The sequence below is a fragment of the Nuphar pumila genome, chromosome 4, assembly GCF_984573655.1.
Source record: "Nuphar pumila chromosome 4, dmNupPumi1.hap1.1, whole genome shotgun sequence".
In the NCBI taxonomy this organism is placed as follows: domain Eukaryota; kingdom Viridiplantae; phylum Streptophyta; class Magnoliopsida; order Nymphaeales; family Nymphaeaceae; genus Nuphar; species Nuphar pumila.
This window is the reverse complement of record NC_143252.1, coordinates 133,578,461-133,604,271: the sequence shown is the minus strand read 5'-3', so window position 1 is coordinate 133,604,271 and position 25,811 is coordinate 133,578,461. Positions and strand designations below refer to the sequence as shown.

At 37.9% G+C, this 25,811-nt stretch overlaps 2 protein-coding genes across 2 annotated transcripts in view; both read right to left on the bottom strand.

Annotated features, from left to right (window-relative positions):
- ELF8 (binding protein) overlaps positions 1-20,583 on the bottom strand; it is a 153,145-nt gene extending 132,562 nt beyond the window's left edge. Inside the window, exons 1-4 of the mRNA XM_090005197.1 lie at positions 20,449-20,583; positions 20,282-20,353; positions 18,485-18,586; positions 18,309-18,398 (exon numbers count right to left, since the gene is read on the bottom strand). Coding sequence (XP_089861323.1) covers positions 18,309-18,398; positions 18,485-18,586; positions 20,282-20,353; positions 20,449-20,583 — 399 coding nt within the window. The remainder of the gene's footprint in view (positions 1-18,308; positions 18,399-18,484; positions 18,587-20,281; positions 20,354-20,448) is intronic.
- Positions 20,584-22,447: 1,864 nt separating this feature from the next.
- LOC149841132 (ESCRT-related protein CHMP1B) lies at positions 22,448-23,936 on the bottom strand. The gene has a single exon (XM_090003616.1). It carries the CDS (start codon positions 23,225-23,227, stop codon positions 22,619-22,621), a length of 609 nt encoding a protein of 202 aa, XP_089859742.1. The 5' UTR covers positions 23,228-23,936; the 3' UTR covers positions 22,448-22,618.
- Between the last annotated feature and the right edge of the window lie 1,875 nt (positions 23,937-25,811).

The window sequence follows — 25,811 nt, the reverse complement described above, 5'->3', positions numbered from 1 at the left end:
TTTTGCTTGTTTCCAAAAGAGAGTACCTTTGTTTATATAATCATGTTTAGCATATTTAATATCTGGATTTATGATTCACCTAATGAAGATTTAACGAGTTGTGGTTGAGAGAATCAAGACCCTGATTTCTCAGAAATCAATTTAGGGTTTTAAGCTCTTTCTTAGATTTCGATTTTTCCAAGTATGTATGTTGTTGAGATATGATGCTTACAAGTTTTGTACAACATGAATTGAACCAAGTTATGTGTATTCACCTTGTTTAAGCATGGATACAATTGAACACAATTAAAAATATGTAAGCCTTTTCAGTTTGGGCTTATGGGGGCTTATATCGGGAAAAACAACTTATGTGTTTTTGGTTATGGGTTAGTTGTAGTGAGTTCTTTCATTTGTATGTTATCATTGATATTTTATTTAGATTTAATATGATTTAAGTACTGAAAAGTCAAGATATTAATTTGAGTTAGGTCGATTTGCTTGGTGAAGGTTTATGGGAGCTCTTATCGTGAAAGTTCGGTTATGGCTTTAATTATGTTTTGATGTTTTCCCTAAGTTTTTCATAAATTCAGTTTTGAATCTTATTAGATCTGATATAAATGTTTATTATAGAAATAAAGGTGAAATTGATTGTTATGATTATGTTGTATGGATGCCCTGTTTTCAAGCAAAAGGCTCATATACGTATTATAATTGAAATTTGTGAATCAATTCAATTATGGCAATTTAATTATGTTATTTTTATGATAAACTGATTATGAGCATGATTGTAAGTGCAAAGCATGTGGAAGATAAAAATAAATATATTGATTTTATTGCATATTGCCCATATGTGCAGTTTGAGAATGATTCATATATGTGATATTATTGCATGCTTATTTCTGAATATTAGAAATATTGTGACATTGTATGAATAAATTGTTAAATAGCATGTTGACATGATTTCTTATTATGAGAATACATGTTATGCACGATAATAAAAATCCTATAGAGTTGCATGGACACTTAAAGTGCTTGATAAAATAATAAATTATGGTTCTGAAGATGGAACAATGAGATGACAATGCACTAGCTTAAATGGTAGTTGTATTTACCTATGGCCTAATTGATAAAGATAACCCTGCGATATATTTTAGGGTATGCCTTTACCAAGGTATGCTTAATCAGAAAGACTGGTTTGATCTACCTTATAGAGGGTAGGTAATATGAACTCTCTAGGCCTTGTTCTTTTTATACTGCGAGGGGCAATGCCCCAGTCAAGAAAATTTAGGGTAGACCAAGACTTCTTATATCCTAGGCGAGCATGTCCATAAAGTACTTCAGAAGAAGTGAATGATCATGATCATCGTTATGATGGATTTCACGCTCCTCTCAGAGCATGCCATTACTTCTCACAACCTCTGATTCCACTTTGAGGTATACGACTCAATAGCTACTCGAAAAAAGTAAAATACATAGCATAATAAACACCTAGGTCGTCTAGTCTGTTTTGTGTTGGTCTTAGGTTATACCCAGGTAGGCCTTGATAATCAGGTGAGACATAAAATACTTGCTCATTTTACTTTATTGTACTTTTGTTTATAATCATGTGATTATGTGGATTCATGCATATTAATAAATGTCTTGATTTCACTTGGAATAAAGTTATAGATGCATGAAATTGTTATATCATACTTGTATGTGTTTTTCTTGAATCTTGGATGCATGAATATCTTGTGAAGTTGTTTATTCTGCCTATTAGATAGTTGATGTCGTTTTTTAGTTATTGATGCATATTATGCAAGCTTTATATACTGTATCTTGCATTAGCTGTGTGAATTTTACTGAGAGTTTTCAAAGTCTCATGCTTTCAAAATAAAATATTTTTTAAGAAATATATGATATGTAGAGCGAATACAGGATGCTGGAGGGAGTTGTGATGGCTGATGATTTTGATGATCCCAAGGGCTACTTTGTTTCCTTTGAATTCTATAATCATTGACTATTTAACCATTTACATTTGAACAATTACTTTAGTGGGTTGACATTTAAATAAGGTTATTTCATATTTAGTTAATTTCTCTAATTGGTATGAATTGATAATGTTCCTTTTTAAAATGTAATGTGTCGGAGAGATTTAACCAAAAATCCAGTTTATTAAATTGATTTTTAAAATCAATAATTTTCATTGTGTTTACTCACATAAGTAATAACTTAAGGATTTTTGGCATTTGAACACTTTAGGAGTTATTAAACGCCGGTGCATGCACATGCTGACTCCTTGTAGCTTATTTCGGTTAGGACAATGCCAATAATAAAAGATTTAGATTAATAATTTCTTCTATGTAATGGTTCAATTAGATTTGTTAACGATGGTTTCATACTGAATCTGGTATTAAGAGGCTAAGATACGCTCGCACTTGCGTTTAGGCAGGTTGTATAGTATATAGCACAGTTCTGTTGATGAGACCATTGCATTATTAAATTTTAGAAAAGAAAAAGAGAATCAACAATATGTTAAAAAAAAATTCGCTGATATTTTTGGATTGAAATCTATCGAGCGTTACACTCTTATCCCTTGTTGGTTTTTTTTTGAATCCCTTAAAAGGCTCATGACTCAAGTATAAGGCAAATTTTCTTCTAATAATATACTTTAAAACTTGTTGATATTTGAGGCAACACTTGAGGTGAGAATAATCTATCCAGCCTGAAGAACTTGGGCCTTTTGGTGATGTCTATAACTGACTCTTGGCCCAAACTGGATGATGTTACACTCATGACTGAGCTTGATGAGGGGATCATTTTTTCTTTTGACCAAACCGTTGACATGTCACTTTGCCCCATGGGTCAAGACAACATGGGTTGTACCATCCTAATGGTAGGGCTACCACCATAATATGTTCTTGCCATGGTATTTTGATACATTAGTGAAATGTGGATTGGACAACTTTGAGGTCATAAATCTAAGGCCCCCTTAATAGTAGGTTGTATGAGGGTGACATATGTAATAATCGTAATTTTTAATGTAAAATTTTTTGGGCATATTTATATAAAATTTTGTAAGTTTAGATCCAAGAGCAATCCAAACCCATAAATTTTGGTTTATACAAGGATTAGAACCACCAAGACTTCAGAGTATCGATTCAAACTGAATTTGGATCGAGCAGGACTCCAGAAAACTAGTTTAACTATAAGCAGGTTAGATACGTGTGTGAGTTGGATCGAAATCCAATAAACCTAGGTCCAAAAAGGGCATTTACGAAAGAAAATGAAGAAAAAAAGGTAAATGGGAAAAGAAATAGAAGAAAGTGGGAATTAGAGAAGAACAAAGGGGCAGGGTGGTCTTTTCCCAAGGAGGGGACCCATAGCCCCATGGGGAGCTAACATATGGCAACCCCCTCTGTCTCCTCTTTCCCCCTTACATGCATCTTTCTCTCTCTCCTCCTCTTTCCTCTCTCTCTTCTCACTAGACTACCTCTCTCTCTTACCACCCCCTCTCTCTCCTACTTACATCTCCCTCATTTAGATCTCTCTATTATCTCTTTGTTTTTCTCTTTCTCATGGTTGGACCACCACCACCACCACCGTTCACCGGCCACATTCGTCGACAACCACCACCCTATCAGTCGAGCTCACTCTCTGCCAGTGCCTCCTACTAGCTAGGGCTACCCGACCCCATCGTAACTTGAATTTCACCTCCAAATTTTGCTTGAATTTAACCCAAATTTTGCTTGATTTTAAAGATAAAAAATAAAAGTTTTATCATATCTTGTTTGGCTTGTTTAGGTCTCATCAATGAGACTTGGGCCAGACCCAGATTCATTTGATGCCACCTCATATCGAGCATTTATCGATTTTTTATAACACTTAGCCAAATTTTCTGAAATCTCAGAACTTAACATAGTATAAACACACACGATATTACAAGGTAGATTTAGGTTTGATCAATGAGCATAGTCTTGGTTTGGGTTAATTTTTAGATGTATACTCGTGCAAAAGCAAATGTTCTAGAAAACTAGCAAGAACAAAGAGATTTCTTGATGAATGCCCTCAACAGTCTGACCGAGACAATCACCACCCACAACAAGCCTAGACTGATCAGCCCGCACCAGTCGTGAACACTAACCCTGGTGTGGTGACATATGAGAAGTTTCTGAAGATGGATCTGCTGACTTTTTCTAGGAAGGCTGACCCTGAAGCTGCCAAGAGCTGGGCCAAAGAGATAGAGCGTATTTTTTGCGTGTTACCTATGCCAAAAAAGAGACAAACTGACTTTTGCACCTACTATCTGAAGGATGATGCCAAGAAGTGGTGGGACACAATCTAAAAAGTTAAGTTCGCTGGGGTGAATTCCATATCCTGAAAAGCTTTTCAAGAAGCGTTTTTAAGACTTATTTTCTCTCGTTCGCTAGGAAAAAGATGCAACAGTTCATCAAGTTGACTCAAAGGAACATGAGTTTGGTGGACTACACCACCAAAGTTTTGGAGTCTTGAGTGTTACTGTCCCAACCTACTTGTTGATGACAAAGTGAGGACATCGAAGTACGTGCAAAGACTCAAGGATAGGTTGTAGGTTCGTGTGATGACCAACCATCCTACTACTTTCAGCGATGTGATTGAGTCGGCTTCAGTCCTGAACGAAGAATGGGAGTTGTTCAAGGGAGGTCAGTCCAAGAAGCCAGGTGACAGTGGCAATGGTGGAACTCGAAAGCATCCATCTACCAGTGGTAAAGCACATGGAGCGCAGTCCAAGAAGCAGAAGATCCAACAGAAAAACCACCAGAACCGCCAAACCGCCATCAGCAGAGGCAACCACAACATACGAAGACTCAACAAACGTGTTGATGGGGCTGTTAAGGGAATGAGAAGGTACAAATAAAAGAGAAAAAGGATAAAGTGTGAAAATAGTGATGACTACAAAAAGATGAGAAATCGTGTAAACCTATCAAGAAACTATAAGGAATTCACAAACTATGAAAAAATAGTCAATTAAAGATTAAAAAGAAAGGCATGCACCATTGCATCCTCCTGGTTCACCCCTCCCTCATTTTGCTAGAGATCTCACTGGAAAGAGAACATTTTGCAAGAAGAATAAACCAAAATCCAGTCGCTCTATTCCCAAGGCTATCTGCTTACACTAACACTTCTTTCACCAAATTCAATGTTGATCACTCCAGATACAATGTTGACTTCCCACCGCAACTAAGGCACAAAATCACCGATCCCACGGAAAACCTCCGACATGGCACAAAAATCATCAAAAAGACCTGATTTCTCAAACTGATTATATTTTAATAGACTTGGAGAATAACTATAGAAGAAAAAGAAACTAACAACCGATGCATTCAAAACAGAAATTAGAACTCAGTAGGGAAAGATAACCAATCATATAGAAAGAAAAGCACAATTTTATACAGTAAATGCAAAATAAATGGAAAATAATAATTGTTATTTGACTTTATCTCATCAAATGAAATGAAAAAATGAGAAACATAAAAAAAAGAACAAGAAAAGAGTTAAAAATAAATAAAAGTTGTTGATCACGACTCACCGAAGATATAGAAAGCAGAATCAATCTTTGATCTACGAGATTCCCTTGCTCAAAGACTAGCCTTCACTCATAGATACTTTCTTCTTTGAACTCTCGATCGTTTCTTGCAGAAAAGCAAACAAGATTGGAAGTTGTGCCATATGAGATTGGGAATGAGTTTTGCAAACTAGGCAACCTTTATCGTTCCTTCACTTCTCTGTTTGCCTGCCTCGAACGCACAGATAAGGAAGAGAATGAGGGCCTTATTGTAGACGACAATGAGGAACAAAATGAGAACGATAATGAGGGTTTTTTTATCGGTGTTCTCTGTGCACTTCTTCGTCCATTGCAGACTGGTTTGGCATCTCGGTAGTAGAGGTGAACAACTGAAAGGACAGATATGCGTTTGTGCAAACAGGGAACGAAGGAAATGAGGGTGTGCATAAAGAGAACCAGATGAGAAAGAGGGTTTGCCCAGAGAAAACGGGGGAGGGTTTGGACCAGAGGGAAACGAAGAGCGTGGGTCGGGAATGCGATGTAAGGGTGGGTGTCGGGGTTCATTAGGATCAGGTTCATGTGAACGATCCTAAAGACCATTCCTTTGAAGTGAATAACTGTAATCTTTCGCACCCTACATGAATAACATTGACATAGATGTTATAACATCTTTATTAGTAATATATAAAAAATAATTATTCTACATGATTTAAACACATAGATTTTTTTTTCTTCATATTTGATGTAAGAATTTTATAAAACCCTTTATCACAAGCACATCTAAGGTGAAGGTATATCACGTTACTATTCATTATTTTGATGCTTTAAAGATGCACCACAAACAATAATCACTACATGAAAAACAATTTTAAATAATATAATTCCAAAATATATTCTTGTATTAATGGATACAGTGCATGAATTAGAAGCAACATGAAAATTTTTAAATTTTAATAGGATGCAACAAATGAAGCACGGCATGAATTTATGATAAACCAAACTAGTGGGTTTTTTTGGAAGGACGCTGGGGAAAAGAATGAAAAATTACAAATGATCACTCACTTGGTGTAGCCAATCCGATGGCTTATCCTTGCATAACAGATTATTACAATTACAAAGCAAGAAATGTTATGCAAAACATCATCAATGACAAAGACACTAGATAAGGCACGAGCCAACGAGGATGTCCGATGTCCAGCAACCCTGATCGATCTGCACTAGCTCTGATTATTAGAGATCAAGCACACGTGAACCCTGTTGAATATCTAATAACATAGACAATCACTCACCTTCAACGAAAGATGAATTACCATACCCCCTATGAATAAAAATATGTCATGGGAATAAACATAAAAGGAGACTAGGTCATATTGGGAATAAACATAAAAGGAGACTAGGTCATATCCTCTGAAGGTCCAGGATGCAAATCTTATAGCTAATATTGAGGAATGCGCCAACCAGAAGTTATCAGCTATCAACCCACTTTTGACAAACAGTAAAATAATATTTTGCTGAGACACTGGCCAATCTAACACAGCGAAGTGTTCCGAACAAGAAGCCCAAACAATATCAACAATAACAGATCTGCCAAGTAACACCCCATCGTGATAAGAAACGTTTCTCAATTTTCAAATGTTCCAATAAATAATATGGAACGTGATGTCCCAACAAGACTTCAGCCACAGGGGATGAGGACTGAATGCCATCCATCATCTCAACTCTGAAATGAAATCAGCGTGAGGCACTCACTTCTTTCCAAACTTGTTGCAAACAGATTTCCAAATCAACTGAATAGTAGGACACGTGAAGAGCAAATGAGATTGTGTTTCTTCATGCTTGAAGCAAAGGGGGCATCCATTAAGCAGTGCTACCCCTAACCCCCTCAACCTTTTTAGGGTGAGGAGTCTGCCATGACTAGCCAAATATGTATAGGAGGAACTTTCTTAGGCCAAACATACCTATACCAATCATACAGCGAGCATCTTTCCGAATGACATCCCAAATGTCTCTCATGTTAAGCTCAACTGCACATGTAGAACCTCTCCACCAAAGCTTATCAAGGCCCTAAGAAAGCTGAAAAAAACCATATCAGGCCACAAACTTTCAAGGCCAGGAAAAGGGGCATGACGTTCATCACACATCACCTTCCCATCGTTGATGCATATTTCTTTTTCATATTTACCAATCTACGTCTTTCCCTCTCCGGGAGAAGAGAGATGAGCGGAGGACCCAACCATGGGTCTGTCCAAAACCTAGGGACAGTCCCATCTGTCACCATGCAAGACATAAGTGGTTCAACCTGCTTCCAGCCCCATAAGATGCCCTTCCAAGCTCCCGAACTAACATCCTCGTTAGCTCTCCAAATTCTCCTATTGCAAAGATATTTGCATCGCATAAAGACAACCCAATTTGAATCCCCAAAGTACACATCAATTGCGAGCTTGGCCAGGTAAGCGATATTCAACTCAATCGTACGAAGACCCACACCACCCTCACGTTTGGGTTTACAGAGGACCTCACAAGCCACCAAGTGAGGTTCCCTCCCAAAGTCCAAATTCTGCCATAAAAAATTTCTGAACATAGTTTCCAGCTGCACCACTACCTTCTTAGGGACTGTGAATGACAAGATCCAAAAAACTGTGATACAAGTTAATGTATTTTGAATGAGCAACAGTCTCCCTGCAAAGGATAAAAGCTTGGCCTTCCAGACTTCGAAGCGCTGGTGAATTTTCACGTGGAGATGTATTCAGCTTACCAAGACAAATAGGTAACCACACGTATTTCAGCGAAAGATTACTTAACTGCCAACTGGCCAGATTAGAGACTCGATCAGCCACTTCCTGATTCACATTAAAGGGCATTGTTGATTTTCATGACAACAGCATATTCAAACTCCAAGAAAATATCATTCACATTGCTTACCCGATCCTCCAATGGATTACAAAAAAACACCTCCGTGAAAAATAAATGTGAAATATTCTGATAAAGGTAGGGGCTTAGTTGTCATAGGCGGCAGAGCCTAGGTGGTGAGCCCCTAAAAAGGCCTAGGCAATACCTAAAATAAAGAAACAAAAAAACATAATAAAAAACATGAATATTGTCTTCTCTTTCTTCTTCTTGAAAGAAGAAAACATATGACGTCTTAAAAAAAAAAACTAGGCTTTAAAAAAAGGCCTAGGCATTGACAACCTAGGCGCCAATATAGAGCCCCACCGCCCAGACCTGGTTGCCCAGGCAGTGGGGCTGTGCCTAGGACGACTGGGCACTGGCTTTGACAACTAAAGGTAGGAGACTTGGACAACCTCGAGCTGATTATTGAGTTCACATAATTTCAGCCTCCTAGAAAGCCTCTCCATCATAATAAGAAACAAGGGGATAAAGGGTCACCTTGCCTCAAACCACGCGAGCTCTAAAACTTCTTACCCGAACTGCCATTCACCACAACTTGGAATGAAGCCATAGAGACACAAAGCATAATTCTTTTCAACCTATGATGGATGGAACTCCAACTGAGTGAGTGAACTCTCCAAGAATGTATAATTTCAAACATAAAGTTGGAATTTTTTTCTTATCAAAAGAATCAATCAACTCATGGTAAAATAACATACTTTCTCGAATGTCTTTACCCTTTAAAAAAGCTCCTTGGTTCTTCAAAATCACCCTTGTAAGGATATCTCTCATCGTATTGACCATTACTTTGGAAATAATCTTGTAAAGAAAATTACAAGGAGATCTAAAATCCCTCAGCTGATCCACACTATAAGATTTCAGAATAAGCGAAATAAAAGTAGAGTTCAAGTTTTTAGCAATCTTACCTTTGATAAAAAATTCTTTCCTTGCAGCAATGATGTCTCAAACCAAAATATCCATCTAGACCTACTGCCTTGTCACCCTTCACTTGAAAAACCTCTCTTTTAATCTCATTGTCACTTACTGAAGCAAGTAAAGATTGATTCTCCTCATGGGAGACACACGGTTCGTCGCAACTTTGGAAGGAGTCAAGCCTGTCCTCATCCTCCACAGTATGGGACCCATCAATAAGGAGCTTATGGATACTATTATAGTGCTTTCTTCCTTTGACTGATGCCATGAAGAACTTGGTGTTCTTATCTCCCTCCCGGAGCCATGGAACACAAGACTTTTGCTTCCATTGTGATTCCTTGAGAGAGAGCCCTTTCTAGATCTTTCTTAAAATTAAATTTAGCCTCAATATTAACATAAGCATGGGCTGCACAGTTCCTTCTTTTCTGCACTTTCAATAGTTGATTACGAAGAGATGCAATCTTTCCTGCAAGATAGCCGCTTCTAGCCTTCTTCCAAAAAATCAGTTTAGATCTCACTTCTAATTTATTGAGGATGCAAATCATAGGACATCCTAACTGTGGTGTGTTCCTGCACTCTGATATGATTTTTAAACAATCTGGATCAGACAACCACCTATCAAAAAATTTTAAAGTAGGTCTCTTACGCTGCCCAACAACTTCCTCTGAATAAAACAAAAGCCAAGAGTGATCAGCCACCGATTGAGGGAAGACCTTCAATGTGCTGCCCATACCCACATCGTCGAACCATTGGTAATTGACAAAACACCTATCCAGCCTGCATTGGACGTTGGACCATTCTTTCTGATTATTGGACCATGTGAACCTGGCTCCTGGATCACCAATTTCAAAAAGGCAGTAGGCTGAAATAAATTCATTGAAATCTGCAGAACAAAGCAAGGTTTTAAAACCCAGTGACTCGGGACTCGACTCGTTCTTTATTGACTCGTGACTCGGCGGGTCAACTCGGTGACTCGGACCGGGTTTTGTTAACTTTTGATTTTAAAAGAAAAACAATATATAATTTGTCTCAAACCATGTTTTTCAGTAAACAAGAGATGTTTTTTGGCTCCATGCAGAATCTTGGGTTGAACTGAAATAAGGAGATCGTAGCATGTGGATAAATTGTTCATTAATGAGCAATAAGTTGGAAATGTGGAATGAAAGAGCACAATTTATTCCAGTTACATAGATGCCTTTATGCATTAAAAATGCACATGCCTATAAAGAAAAGAGAAATTTTTGTTGGATGTGATGAGGCAAGGTGAGGACAATTGGTTCTGATTAAAGGGGTATAGCCTATATGAGATACAAAGAAAATATGAAGTCTGAAAGGACAAGAAAGAAGCACCAAGTAGATGTTGGAACTCTATGGATGTTAAGGCCAAAGTTATGTATGACTTTGTTACAGTTTCTTGTCTATTATGCCTTCATAAAGATGGGGCAAAGAGGAAGGGTGTGAGGAGAAAACCAAATTCTTCCTTGTTATATAGTCATGTTAGTAAAGTTTAAAGCAAAATATTAAATGCATTTATGCAAAGAAACTGCAAAAAATATAATTGTGTAGAACATAATAAAAGCAGCAATCTACTTGATCATAAAATATTAATTAGCTGTTGTTGAATCTGAAGATTGTCCTGCCTGATGCTTCTAGAAATAGATTCATATCCAATAACATTTACCTTAGATCATAGTCACATATTGTCTTCTTTACATATTGAAGACATTAAGAAAGTAACAACAATATTCTCAATAATATTACAATTTTTTTTATTCTGAAATACTCAAAAAATCAAATTTTAAACATTCCAGAACTCGCCCGAGTCAGGCCGAGTCACAGCCGAGTCTTCGCAGACCGAGTTTAGCTTGCCGGGTTGACTCGCTGGAGGGCCGAGTCACCGAGTTGACTCGGCGAGTTTTAAAACCTTGGAACAAAGAACATTAGGAGCTAGACCGATTTTGTCCGAGGTGTCTAGCACACAATTGAAATCTCCTAAAATCACCTAAGGATATCCATAATACTCCATGGTAACTAATAAAGCACCAGGACCCTAAGCCCGTAGTGGCTACCAAAATACAGGTCTACAACCATGAATCTTTTATTACTAAGCTTCTCAACCACCAAACACCAAATAAAGCCATCATTCTCATGAATATCACTGCACTCCACCTTCATAGGGTCCCAGAAACAACTAATATGCATCATATCCATAACAAATAACGCATCGTGCACAGTATTGAAGCCAAGATACCTATGCCTAAATGCTTGGAATCTCTGAAAAGAGATCATAGGCTCAATAATAAACATAACTTCAGGATAAAACAACCTCATAAAATTTTGAAGTTCCCTGTGAGCAGCTGGCTTCACAAAGCCCCTTAGATTCCAAGATATAATCTAACCTGTTTTTTTAGAAGCACAGTAAGTCTCCTCTAGGCCTCAGGGTGATATTACTCGCCCCCACCATATCATCGGCAAACCCTTTCTCGGGAAAGCAGGTTATATGCCCCCCCCCCCCGAAGACGGTCGTTAGCTACATCTTGTGTTCAGGGATCCCAATGAGCGCCACATATAATATCACGTGTGGCTCGTATCCTCATGTGTGTCAGCATCAAATAGCGTCGTAGTTGCAAAGACTTAAGTACCCTTTACCACCATTCTCTTCATGGAATGGACAAAAATGCCCTCCATTCAGAAAACTGAAATGTCGGTTCGTAAAAAGGACAAAACTGCCCTCCATCTAGAAAAGTGAAACGACGCATCGTGAACGCGCCAAAATTTGCAGCAAAGTTTGTGTAGGAAGGTTTATCTTAAGGATTTAAAAAGTCCAAACATTCCATTTTCGCCCTAAGCAGCAAAGTCGACCGGAGCATCCTTTGCCTTCTTCTGTTGCCGCTGGAGCATCCTTTGCTTTCTTCTTCTGCCGCCAGAGCATCCTTTGCTTTTTTCTGTTGTCTTATGCGCAGTGGCAGCATTGTTGCCACCATCTGTTGCGTCTACCTTCTAGGTATTTCTTACTCCACTGTCGGATTACCAAAACTCCTATCGTTTCAGTGAGTTTCGTGTAAGGTTTCGTTATGCAAATGAATCGATTTATAAATCTGAATGCTAAAGCTTACAACTGGGTGCCTGTCTCCATGCTAAATAACACCTTTTATCATACGAAAACAAATCGATTTGTACATATCCACCTTGTGGGCATCGAAAAACTGTTAGCACTATTGGTTCTTACGAAGGCCAAACATTGCAACGATATGTACTTACGAAGGTTGCGATTTATACAACGATTTGTAAGTTTGAATCCGCTACGATTTATACATTTAAAGCAATAGCGATGTGTATTTATGAAGATACCTCAATTTGTACTTAAGTTTGCTAAATCTTACAACGATGTTTACTCATGAAGCCAAATATTGCGACGATTTGTAATGCTAGTGATCGTTTAACAAATGGGATAATTTGTATTATTATATACTTGGGGAGGTGGGTATAACGTATAATGATGCGGTTAAATTAATGTGTTGTGCAGGTTAGCAATGTCTGAAGTTCGTCAAAGAAGAAATACCACGACGTTCTATGGGATGAGTATTAGAGAAGTTGTTCCCCAGTCTTATCTATCTGAGCATTTTGAAAGGTACCAAAATATAATGAAGATTGAGAATGATAAAGACATGGACAAAGCGTTGGAATTGTATTATGCGAAAGATTATCCATCAAATATTGAGGCTGAAGATCAAAGGTAGAACGAGAAAGAACTAAAGATGAAGAAGAAGGATGATGAAAAGAAGAAAAACCAAAGGAAGAAGGAGGAGAATGAAAAGCAAAGAAAGAAGGCGGAGGAGAGGGAAATGCAAAAAAATAATGAGGAGGAGGAGAGGGAAAAGCAATTGAAGAATAAAGAGGGGTTTGAGAGGAAAAGGCAAAAGATGATCAAGGAGCATGCAACACAGCGAAAGAGGATAAAGCAAATGAAAGAGGCGAAGGAGAGGGAGAGGCAAAAAAAGAACAAGGAGAAGGAGGAGGTGATGAAAAGGCAATTGAAGAAGAAGGAGGAAGAGAAGGAAAGGAAAAAGCATCTGAGGAAGAGAAGGAAAGGCGAATGAAGGAAAAGGAGGCTGAGGAAGAGAAGGAAAAGCAAATGAAGGAGGACGAGGAAAAGAAGGAAAGAGAAAGGAGAAAGCAGGAGGTGGAAGAGGAGGAAAGGGAAAGAAAAAAGTATGAGGAAGAGAAGGAAAGGAAAAGGAAGGAAGAAATTGAAAAGCAGACGACAGAGGTGATGGAGCGAGGGACGGTAGTAGTAGAAAAGCAGTGAGAGTTAGTGGAGCAACAAAAAAGGCATAGGTTGGAGGGATGAGTAGAAGAGAAGAAAAGTGCGACCAAGGTACGTAAATTCGTCCTGTCTATCACGATTTAATGTGTTAGCGATTACTATGTATAGCGATTTTTGTGATAGCGATTAATGTATAGCGATAAATGTGATAGGTATTAATATTATAGCGATTAATGTGATATTGTGTGTACAACAAATATTATTTATAGCGATTAATATAATATTATTTATAAATACAAATGAGACTAATTTACAATTTGTACGAATAATATGCTATTTTGTGTTATAGGAAGGTCAGAAGAGAAGTAGAGCACCAGGTGAAAAACTCGGAGGGCGGTGTCAGTGGCCTGTAGTTCTGTCGTGGTATGGTCAGCTGAGTGCATATCAGAAGAATCGATTACGAAATATGCACTTCGGTGGCCTTCTGGACCAACATTATTTTGAAACGTGTTGAAACACCATGACCCACCTAGTAAATAAGTGGAATCATCACACGAACACATTCCAGTTTGATTCTTTTGAGATCACTATGACCCTAGAAGATGTGGTGCGGATCACTGGCCTTAAGTGTCATGACAATGCTGTCCTATTACGGGATTCAAACTATAACTCAAGGAAAAAGTGCACGACCCTTCTAGGAATGTCGATGGACGACTGGAGTCAATGTATTTCTGGTGGAAGCAATTCCACATCGATGAAAGTATCTTCTTTCCATAATAAATGGGAAGGATGGTCCGCTACATGCGCATCTGAAAGAGTTGACCAAGAGTTGCGCGGCTTTTTTTTTTTTTCGGTCTTATTTTATTTTTCGAGTCTTCTGGTTCAAGAATAAGTTACTTGTGACTGCAGTACCTGGAAGACTTAGACGAAGTTGACAACTATGTATGGGGTGATGTTATGCTCGCACACTTGTACAGTCAACTTTACCGTGTGAGTAAAGGTACGAAAACCGTCGAGGGGTTTTGGCCATTTGTTCAGGTATTTGTTTATTATATATTTAGTACTTGTAGAATAAGCTCGTTGAAGGTTGTAGTGTTACTAATATATTGTTTTTGTAGGCCTGGGCGTAGGAACATATTGTCGCGTTGCGTCCTCAGTGTGGCCCTGCGATTTGTGGTTTTTCAAAGATCGATCGGTGGACTAGAATAAATATCGCAGTGCATAATGCTAAGTTCATTTTAGATGGACTGCAACTAAATGAGGTAAATGGTCTAAAATTGTTTACAATCGGTTCAGCATTTATCATTCAGTAGTATAAATCGTTGAAATGTCTATCATTCTTAAGTAATCATCGCTGCAGGATTTTGTCTTCGTTAGTACAAATCCTTGTCGCCTTAACATTTATCTTTTAGTACTGTAAATATTAATAATTGTGTGCATTCTTAATAACGGTCGTTGTAATATATTTAGCACTCGTTATTAAAAAAAATTACCAATGTACAGGTTGTGTGGAAACCGTATGAAGATGGGGAGAACGAGGACCAAGAGTTTGTTGCCGAGGCTGCGAGACTATCTGACTGCGATATTTGACTGTTTAGCAATTATGAAGCCGAGTTGCGGCATGGTAGTCGAGTTCTCCTACAATCAGGCTTGGGACAGTCTATCCCAAAGAAGCCTGTGGAAGTAAGAAGGAAGATGAATAGTGGTGGGGCCAAGAACGTGAATTGGCACGAACGCTACAGGGAACAATTGAATATTTGGAATACAGGAGGTGTCCGTGCCATAGCGTATGATTATAAATAACGACAATTTGATCCCTTTTATTTCCAAAAATATTAAGAACTCATGCGGCGAAATCTGAAGAATGAGAAAATTGGGAACCCATGTCTCCCAATTGTCCCCCTTCATGTCGCATCCCCAGCATCTACAACCCGTCCATCGTCTCCCTCCGGCTACAACAACGATTCCCTCAGTAACAGGTTCGAGCTGTTGGAGAGGGAGAATAAGGACTTACGGAAGGATGTAAGCAATATGGAGAGACAATTACAGTCACTGGTAGAGATGATGACTAGTGTTTATAATAAGATCGAGGGAACCAAGAAGCCACCGAGGATAGACAGTTCACCAAGAAAAAGAAAGAGACGATTTGTCTGTCATATTCCATCTAAGTCGTCAAGTGCCACTGAATAAACTATAGCTATTCTTTTTATCCTGATAAATATTTGTTGTAATTCTATAAGTATTTTTCGTAACGTGACATTCTATAATTGTTTAATTCTTTTTTATTACTTCTAACACACATGTTCCGCTGAACAGATCATTGTAACACGTGATCCATAGATTACAAGAAAATGAACGACACGATCCATCCAGGATTAATATGATGTACATAGATTTCTAACAGATTTTGTAGCCTATATACACCAATTTTTGTATGCAAATTTTGTAAGACTGTATACAAATTATGTAAATCTCTCTCGGTTGAAATAAAATTTTAATTTTACTAAACACGTTCGTAAATTATAGTAATGCTTAACCTACGTAAATTAAAATCGCAGTATGGATTAGCGATGTGTGCGGTAAACAAATGCTTGTAATGTTCGCCGTTCGTAAATAAAAATATTTTAAGCGATAAAAAATGTTGTTCAGAAATCGTTGTAGTGTTCAACCTCTGTGATTGAAAATCGCAAAAATAGATTTGCGATATATGCGGTCAACAAAGGCTTGTAATGTTCGACCTTCGTAAATGATAAAAGTCAACAACGATAAGAAATGTTTGTTGTTCAGAAATCGTTGTATTGCTTACCCTCTGTGAATGAAAATCACAAAATAGATTTGTGATTTATGCGGTCAACAAAGGCTTGTAATGTTCGACCTTCGTAAATGATAAAAGTCAACAACGATAAGAGATATTTGTTGTTCAGAAATCGTTGTATTGCTCACCCTCCGTGAATGAAAATCGCCAAATAGATTTGCGATGTATGCGGTCAACAAAGACTAGTAATGTTCGCCCTTCGTAAATGATAAAAGTCAACAGCGATAAGAAATGTTTGTTGTTCAGAAATCACTGTGTTGCTCACCCTCCGTGAATGAAAATCGCAAAATAGATTTGCGATTTATACGGTCAACAAAGGCTTGTAATGTTCGACTTTCATAAATGATAAAAGTCAACAACGATAAGAAATGTTTATTGTTCAGAAATCGCTGTATTGCTCACCCTCAGTGAATGAAAATCGCAAAATAGATTTGCGATGTATGCAATCAACAAAGGCTTATCATGTTCGCCCTTCTTAAATGATAAAAGTCAACAACGATAAGAGTTGTTTGCTCTTCAGAAATCGTTGTATTGCTTACCCTCCGTGAATGAAAATCGCAAAAATAGATTTGCTATCTATGCGGTCAACAAGGGCTTGTAATATTTGCCCTTCGTAAATAAAAATGTTGCACATCGATAAGAGATATTTGCTGCTCAGAAATCGTTATATAGCTCACCCTCAGTGAATGAAAATCCCAAAAATAGATTTGTGATGTATGCGGTGAATAAGGGCTTCTAATGTTCGCCCTTCGTAAATGGAAATAGTCCACAACGATAAGAGATGCTTGTTGTTCAGAAATCGTTGTATTGCTCACCCTCCGTAAATGAAAATCGCAATAATAGATTTGCGATTTATGCGGTCAACAAGGGCTTGTAATGTTTGCCCTTCGTAAATAAAAATACCGTGCAGGGATAAGAGATGTTTGCTGCTCAGAAATCGTTGTAATTCTGTAAGAATTTTTCGTAACGTGACATTCTTTAATTGTTTAATTCTTTTCGTATATTTCTAACACACATGTTTCGCTGAACAGTTCGTATTGGTGTTCGAAGTATATGAGAAATCTTCATCCAGGAAAGAAGAAGAAAGAGTGAAAATTCCTAAGAAAGGGAAAATCCAAATTCGAAGTCCAGTGAAAATTTTCAAGAGAGAGCACAAACATTTGGAAAAGGCCAGAATGAAAGGGAAGTAGGATGTTCATTATGAAGGCTCCATCTTTAGAGTCAAAGGAGAAAAACTACATCCCAAAGAAAGAGGTTCGAAAGTAAGCAGAAAAGAGCCAGGAAACTACAAGAAAAACAGTTTTAACTGGCGCACAAATAGCACCAGTGAAAACCTTTCCTGGCGCAAGAATGCGCCAGCAAAAGTACCGCTGTTGATGCATTTATTGGCCCAACTTTAGACTGCCATCAAATGTGGTTTTCACTGGTGCACTTCTTGCACCAGCAAAAAATTAATACTGGTGCAGTTGTACGCCAGTAAAGATATTTCACAAAATTGAAATATCTTTTACCAGCATAGTTCCGCGCCAGTAAAAAATGTTTGCTGGTGCAATACTGCACCAGTAAAACCCTTGTCCCAAAACAACATGATCTTTACTGGCACAAAACTGCACCGGTAAAAAGCCTTTACTGGTGCAATATTGCACCAGTAAAAGTCTCCATTTTTTACTGACGCAGTTCCTGTGCCGGTAAAAAACACCAAGGAGGCACTTTTTACTGGCACAGTTTTTGCGCCAGTAAAAACTTTATTTAAAAAAAATATATTAGACCAGCACATCAGTCTTCAAGATCAAATAATAAACACTTTATCACAAGGTTCTAAGAATACAGTATTTTCAAAAGAAATGTTAAAGGTTATGCACCACCACTACAAGAAATAAAGTTTATACGCTTATGCTTACTGAGCAGACTTGAACAAGGATCCACTTTGCTTTAAGCATTTCAACATCTTGATCAAGCTGCTGTTTCCAATCCATAAGAAGAGTTTCGTCCTACAAAATATTTAATGATTCTTTGAGATATTCACAACACATGTACGAAGGAAGGTTGACAAGAAAGACAGCACAAAATTAAGCACCTGTGGCAACTGTATGGTGATTTTGTTGGGGAAAAGCTTTGACAGCAGCTTCATTGTCTTTGGAATTTCTTTGCCTCTATCATGCAACATACCAAAACTATCCTGCAAAAAGTAAGAAAATCATCAAGACTTTGACCAACAAAAGTGCTTCCTATATGGACCAACAAATCACACAATACACAAGTTTAATATATTTTTTATGTAACCTGGTAATAATACATAGCACATGCATCCTAAGATAAGTTCCTTCCATAAAACCAGAAATTTAAAACCATAAAGATACACATCTAAAAGCTTTTCTAATAACTGTTATATAACTATCACAGAAGCCACCAGCAAAACACACATTAATGAAATCTCCCAACCCAATGATTGAACAGTTCTCAGCCTAATATTTGACAGATGGACTACAAAATCTAAAACAGCAGAAAAATCAACAGTAAGAAAAGAGATATCACAGTTGAACATGAACGCATGAATGTAAATATGAGCTTGATTGGATATTCACTATTAATTAAACTTGGATATCAATAACCAAAAGAGCAGAAGAACAACTTTTTCTGTATACTGATAAAGGTTGTCAGACTAGGAAGTGGAAGCGAGAAATAATACAGGAAGCCGAAGCGGGAAGCGATGCATTTTAAAATGTATAGAAAGCGAAAAGCAAGGAATAAAAACAACAATATAAAAATTGAATGAGAATCGAAATGGAAAACAAACTAAAAACTAAAATAAAAGTGATCATTCTTAAATTTCATGATTTTTCAGTGTAAATTATTTTTTTAACAAAGACTGCCAATTTAGAGAAAGCACATGGAAGTGAGTGAGAAGCATGAGCGAAAACACATGAAAAGTTGAGTGAGAGAACATACAAAAAGAATAGATGAAGCGCGTGGCAAGCATAGGAGAAGCGTGGGAGAATCGAGATTCTCATCAAGTTTCGAAAGCGAGGAGTTTCAGGCTTCCGAGAAGCAAGCTTCCTACCTATCTAAGAAGCTTTTGGTATCTCTGATACTGATGTTGTCATATCAGAATAGTTGGCTACCCCAAATATCCTTAAATCCCATATTATTCTTTCTTCAACAACAAGCTTTATTTGTATCTTCAAATCACTAGGTTTACAAGAATGTTTCTAGTCTAGAAACTCAAAGAAAGGAAATATTTTTCTCCATCAGAAAACTGAGGACTAATGGACCAAGGAGGTCCAACTGACTGAGAATAGCATAGGCAAAGCTTAGACTCACACTTACAACAAACGCTCTAGAGTTAGTCCTTTTCTTAAGGCATTTCTTATTCCTTTGTCACACAATGTCTTGTTCTCTTTACATCAATCTTCTCCTCCTATTGTTTTTATATAAAAATAAAGTTCCTTTAGAAAAAGAAAAAGAAAAAGAAAAAGCATCATACAAGCCATGAGATGAAATCTGCAAAATGGAGCACAAAATAAAATCTTAAAACGTTATTTACTCTTGTAAGTCTGTGCTCAAGAGCATGACATATTCAATGAAAGTACAGCATGGCATATAAGCTCCAATTAAAATACTTTCAGACAGGACAAGTAGGGATGATTTAATATTCATTAGTAAAACCGGAAAGCATATGATCAAACAAACATGAGCTATATGAGGATACATATGCAGAAATGCATTATAATTAATAATGCCAGAAATATCAAAAAAGCAAAATTAAACTGTGCTCTATAAGAAATTAAGAGCAAGATAACTTTGACTCATGCACATTAATGACTGACTGGATCCTAAACAGTCTGAAAGCATTCCCGAACTACAATGTCATTACCGGGAAAGCAAAGTCAAGTAAAGCAGTTTGATTGTTCCCGAATTTGGTGAGAAGGAGACCTCCAGGATGTGACTGCATTATAAACAATAGATCAAAGATAAGATGAACCACTTCCATCAAAATGAACAATCACAGACAGAAAATGCAGTGAAGATGAAATACACCACCTTCTCCTTGCGGTTATCAAGCTGGGTGTGAGAGCCAACTACTACAACATTATCAGATAGGTTTTCAAGTTTGCTTTTGAAATCTGTATAAGAATCCGGATTGCCTGCAATAGACTTTTCAACTGCTAAAAACATCTCTCTCTCTCAATGCAAAGTACCTTGCATTCTTGCAAGAAAATATATGTTTTTTAACTAACAACCATTAATCAATTGGTCAAAGTAATCAGGGACAACACTCATTCAAAAGAACAATAGCACAGATCATGTGAAGACCACGGATTTTAACACTAAAAACATAAACAAAACAAATTATTCCCTTATAGAACCCTAATCAAGGGGCCCCCTGACAACAGATATTGATGATGAGACTTTACTTGATTCTTCAATGCCACAAACTCAATATAATGATTTTCCCAATAATTAAAAAAATCAAGCAGGAAATTCCTAATATCCCAGCCTTCCAAATACATCCAGCCAAAAGTGAGCTTGACTTGGAGTCTGAAAAAATTGAATTGCTTCAATTGTATGGTGCGCAAAGGAGTTCATTTTTAAATCTCAGAAATGTAACCATGATTAACAAAAATTAAAAAACTTTTCAATAGCTAGAAATACTTAAAACACCGTAAATTCTAGCAAAAGATGGGTTCAAAACTTCAACTCCATTTTGTGGTAGAGTAAGTCATTAAGTTGTAAAGAGAGAACTCACGAATAGATGAAAAGAAGCAAAAGGATTCAAAAACTACTTATGCAGAGAAATCAAATTCAATATCAGTATGGGCATTAACTTTTTATCTCTTCTATTGATCAACATGATGCAATTTGAAGCCGTGAATATGTCAGTGTTGAGAAGACAACCTCCAAACAGGTCTTTACTAAAACACTGAACATATAAAGTGACAGCAAAATATAAATCAAAAACAGCAAAGAGATAAAAAAATAGAAGTTCAAATCATCCCTCATGACAAAATGAAAAAAGAAAATTTGTCAGCAAATCCACGAATTAAATTTTCCAACCCAGAAACTATGATTTTGGCTATGATGCTGCAATTTGCTAATAAATTTTCCACTTATGCACTCATCCTATGAACAAAAAAAAAACCCATATGCATATAAAAATTCATGATCTTGGCATAAAAAATATCTCCTGCAAGCACCATTAATTGAAATTTCTAAATGATTGAATCTCAAGCAAAAACTGACACCTTCCATCTGCACACTTCATCTGAAATGATCGTCATGTAAAAAGAGAAAAGTACTGCATTTTCCTTCCCAGAGGTTCATGCTACACAATTAAGTATGAGGTTAACAAAGACACCACATCAGTTTAGTCAACAGAGGCCCACATCAAGCAGACAGCAATGAAGTTTTTACCATCAAAAGGCCATCTTCCAATGCATTCTTTTCCCTTCTAAAGTTGGAAGTTGGCCTGTCTACTCGATTTCCTAGGCTCAAGTGTCTCACCAGTAGATACGCAACAACCACACACAAACCCAAATTTGTTGGCCAAATAGTACCAAAGAAAACCAGTGGGAGGTTATCAGAAACGTAATCAACCACTGTCTTAGCAGAGAAAGGCAACATGGAACATATATATCAACCGGAAATAGCGGGAACAATGTTGGCATCAGACAACAGAATGCAATCTTCTAACGTCTATTGAAGAACTATAAACAGATCGAACAAGTGCACAAAGAAAAACATCACTCAGGTACACATACTCAACAGAAGGATAACCCAAATGCCTATGGTGAGATCACCTGTGCCTAAATCAGTGATCAGCATTTCAAATTCAGAAATTTAACCAAAGAAAATGAGCAATGGAACCTCAAATCGTATGACCACCATTTGACTATTAATAATCCTTAAAGGGTGGTTGAAACCCCTCAAATGACAGAAACACCACCACTATCATCATCATCAAGCTAAAGCCCATCCCCATCTAAACGGGAAAGACACGATTGCCATAACAAAGAAACATTGGCATTCATCAAGCCATTCGTAACTACAAAGCGTCTCCGTATCCACATTAAAAAGGTTCCAGATTACAGCCAAATCCATCTCCGATAGCACATCAAACACGCATATTAGCTACCATCCTTATATAAAATGGTCCAGTATCAATAAAGAAGTTTTCTTCCTCATCTCCACATAATAAAAAAGGATAAGATGTTTACCCCCTGGCCTTGAGGTCAGCCAACCTCCTCGAGAGGTCGTCCTCGTCCACCTTCTCCGCCTTGGCCGGAATGGCGTGACCGGCCGGCTGGGGCAGACCCACAGAGACCTCCAATCCGTAGTCGTCCGCGACTTGCTGCATCAAGCTATTGACCTCATCTTCAGGCGTGGAGAGGGATGTGCTCCCAGCCATCGAGTTCTCGATGAACTCCGCCTGGACCTCCATGTTGACGAACTGCTTCTCGAACTGGTCCATGGTCTCCGACATCTTCTGGAGATTGCCCGTCGAGAGGGAGGACTCGAGCGCCTTGACGATCGACCCCATCGACTTGGTGATGGTCATCATCTTCGCCTGCGAGTCGAGGCGGGCGACAACGGCGTCGAGGCGGGAGGCGAGGCGGAGGTAGTTCATCTGCTCGCTCCGCTTGCGGATCGAGTTCTCGGCGTAGATGCGCGCCCCGTCCATGTTCCCCTTCTCGATCGCCTTCTTCACCTTGAGCTTCTCCGATTTCTCCTCCTTCTCGCACTTCCTCGCCTGCCTCTGCAGGCTCTTGCTCGTGAACTTGAGCTCCATGATCTGGTTCATCAGCTTCTCGGCATTCCCCATCTCTTCGATCACCGCAAACGGTCAGCCGACGGTTTCCTTCCTTCCCCCGATCTAGCGGCCGGTCGCAGATCGCGTCTAGGGTTTTCTGGACGGCAGATTCACGCAGGAGATTAGGGTTTCCGAAGGGGAAAGCTTCGGTTTTCGATGAAGGAAAGTTGGGGTTTCAGGAGGAGGAGAGAGGAATTCTAGGGTTTCGCCTCCGTAAAGAATTCGTCCTTCACGGATCGTTCGATACAAAAAGGTACAGGTTTCTTCACAGATATATATATATATATATATATATATAGAGAGAGAGAGAGAGAGAGAGAGAGAGAGAGAGAGAGAGAAGTGGACGAAGAAGAAGAAAGGAGTTGGTAGAAGGAAGCAACCGTCCTTCTATCGTTTATCGTTTTCACTGAGGCCCTCCCCTTCTTTGCAGAAAACCCATTTTCTTCTGAAGAAGGGAAAAGCTCGCCGTCTCTTCCAATGGCTTTTGCAATTCTCAGCTTCCAAACACAAACCTTGTTGGAAAACACCCGTTTCTGTCACTCTGCATCCTTCTCTGTACCCAAAAGAGCCGGCGAGAAACCCCAGAGCGACGACTCTGATATTGAAGAAAAAACCCAAGTTCTTGGTTTCTGGGTTGTCCTTGATCGGAGATGGTTTCAGGGGTAACTACCGGAAACCCATTTTTGGGGTCTTTGATAGACGTGACTGTTGCTTCGATCAATACTACGGCCCGGCGGTCCGATGTCGAAACCCAGGTCTTTGATATACGTGGGTCGATCTGATGGGTTTGAGTTATTTATTAAATTTTAATAATATAAATTTTTTAAAATTAATTATTTTATTTAATTTTAAAAATAGATAATTATTATTTGTTATTAATTTTATATTTTTTATATTTAATTTATTTTTTGTATTCTAAAAATTAATGTATTAATTTTACTAAAAAAAAAAACTTTCAAATAGGTTTGGGCCGAGACAGAGCCCGCTTCACGTTGGCTTGTTGGGCCAATGAGTTGGCTCATGAACTTGTCTTAGAACCAAACCCATTAAGAATCGAGCCAAAACCCAGCTCATTATAAATGGCTCGGCCTGGTCCATTAGCGCGCTGGCCCGGCCCGAACTAGTGCAAGTGAAGCCACGGGGTTTGTAGAGGAGATGAGGTTTATGACTATGAAAGTGCACACTTGTGGTCAGGTTAAAGAAGTGAAGAAGGTTTCAGACATCGAACGTAGCCTATATAGCAAAGTGGGAGCCAACCATTGAAGGGTATATGAAATTCTTGGTTGATAGTAAGGTGTCTAGAACACTCTTGAGGGAATGTTGAGAAAGCAACCCCACCACCCCCACCAATTCTTCTTCCTTCCTTCATTTTTTTAACATTTTCTTTTTATTTTTCTCATACTAAACAAATAAAGTAAAAGTTTTTTATTTAAAAAAATTATCATATCAAAATTCTCATAGCTAAAATTGCCTTTTTTTACTAGAGTTTTTCTTGCTTCCAAGCATGCTCTTAGGCAAAAGCTCAAGATAAATTAAAGAAAAAAATATTCTAAAAAAAATTCAGCAACAACAGTATAATTAAATTACAAAATATATTAAAAATATGTAAAGAAAATAAATAAAAAATCCAAATATCATGTTACTAGCTTGATAATACCGATAAAAACTTGCTATTTTAAAAAATAAACAATAATTTTGGAAATATCTTATTTTTTCAGGATTATATTGGTTTTGAAAATCTTGTCATAAAATCATGAGATTTAAAAAAACAGCAGATATTTGTGATTGTCTGCCTTTCTTTAGTCAGCGTGAAAATAGAATGTCAAAAATGCCCTTATTATTGATTCGTTTAGCAGAACACGAGTCACTTCATCGAAAATGACAAAAAACATCATTTTGCATCTCCGCTTAAACGCGATAAAGGAGGCAGTTAATTGTAACTGAAACATTGGGCACTCTTGTAAATTTGATGAAGATTAAGTAGTTTTTCGTAAAGTACAATTTCATTTTCTTCTTAATTCATTCAGTTTTTTTTCTTTTTATTTGAAAAGAATTTTTAAAATCAGGCCACGAGCAAGAATCGGGTCAACGGATAGATTCTTATCCGCTTTGCTGGGGTCGTTGTTAGCTGAAGGGAACATGGAAACTTTAGAATTCGATCTGGATCATTGATCCAGTCAGATCCAAGCTTGTCCAGGTCTTATGACCGCTTGGTCGGGCATGGATCCCAAAAAGTTTGTCATAGATTTTGTTCAATTTTCATGTGAATCAGAGATGCAAACTGTTAGGATTAGGGTCGAATGTAGCAAATATCAAATCCGACTAATCCGGATGTTGGCTAATCAGACTTGAATCCAGATTTGGATGTGGATGAAAAAAAAAGCTGATACCCAATCCAGAGACAAGGTTTTAAAGACACCGTGATTTGAACATGCAGAGATATCTTGTGTGTGTTCAACAATCTTCTATCAACACCATCCATTGTTTTAGCATACTTATTTGTGTCAATGATGTGAACTGATTCAAGTGCATGACCAGCTTAACACAAACTAGGGATGGCAGTGGACCGGGGCGGGGGTGGGAGACAAGGTCTACA

Excerpts from the sequence above, each read along its gene's own strand:
- LOC149841132 (XM_090003616.1), bottom strand. The coding sequence starts at position 23,227 with ATGGGGAATGCCGAGAAGCTGATGAACCAGATCATGGAGCTCAAGTTC.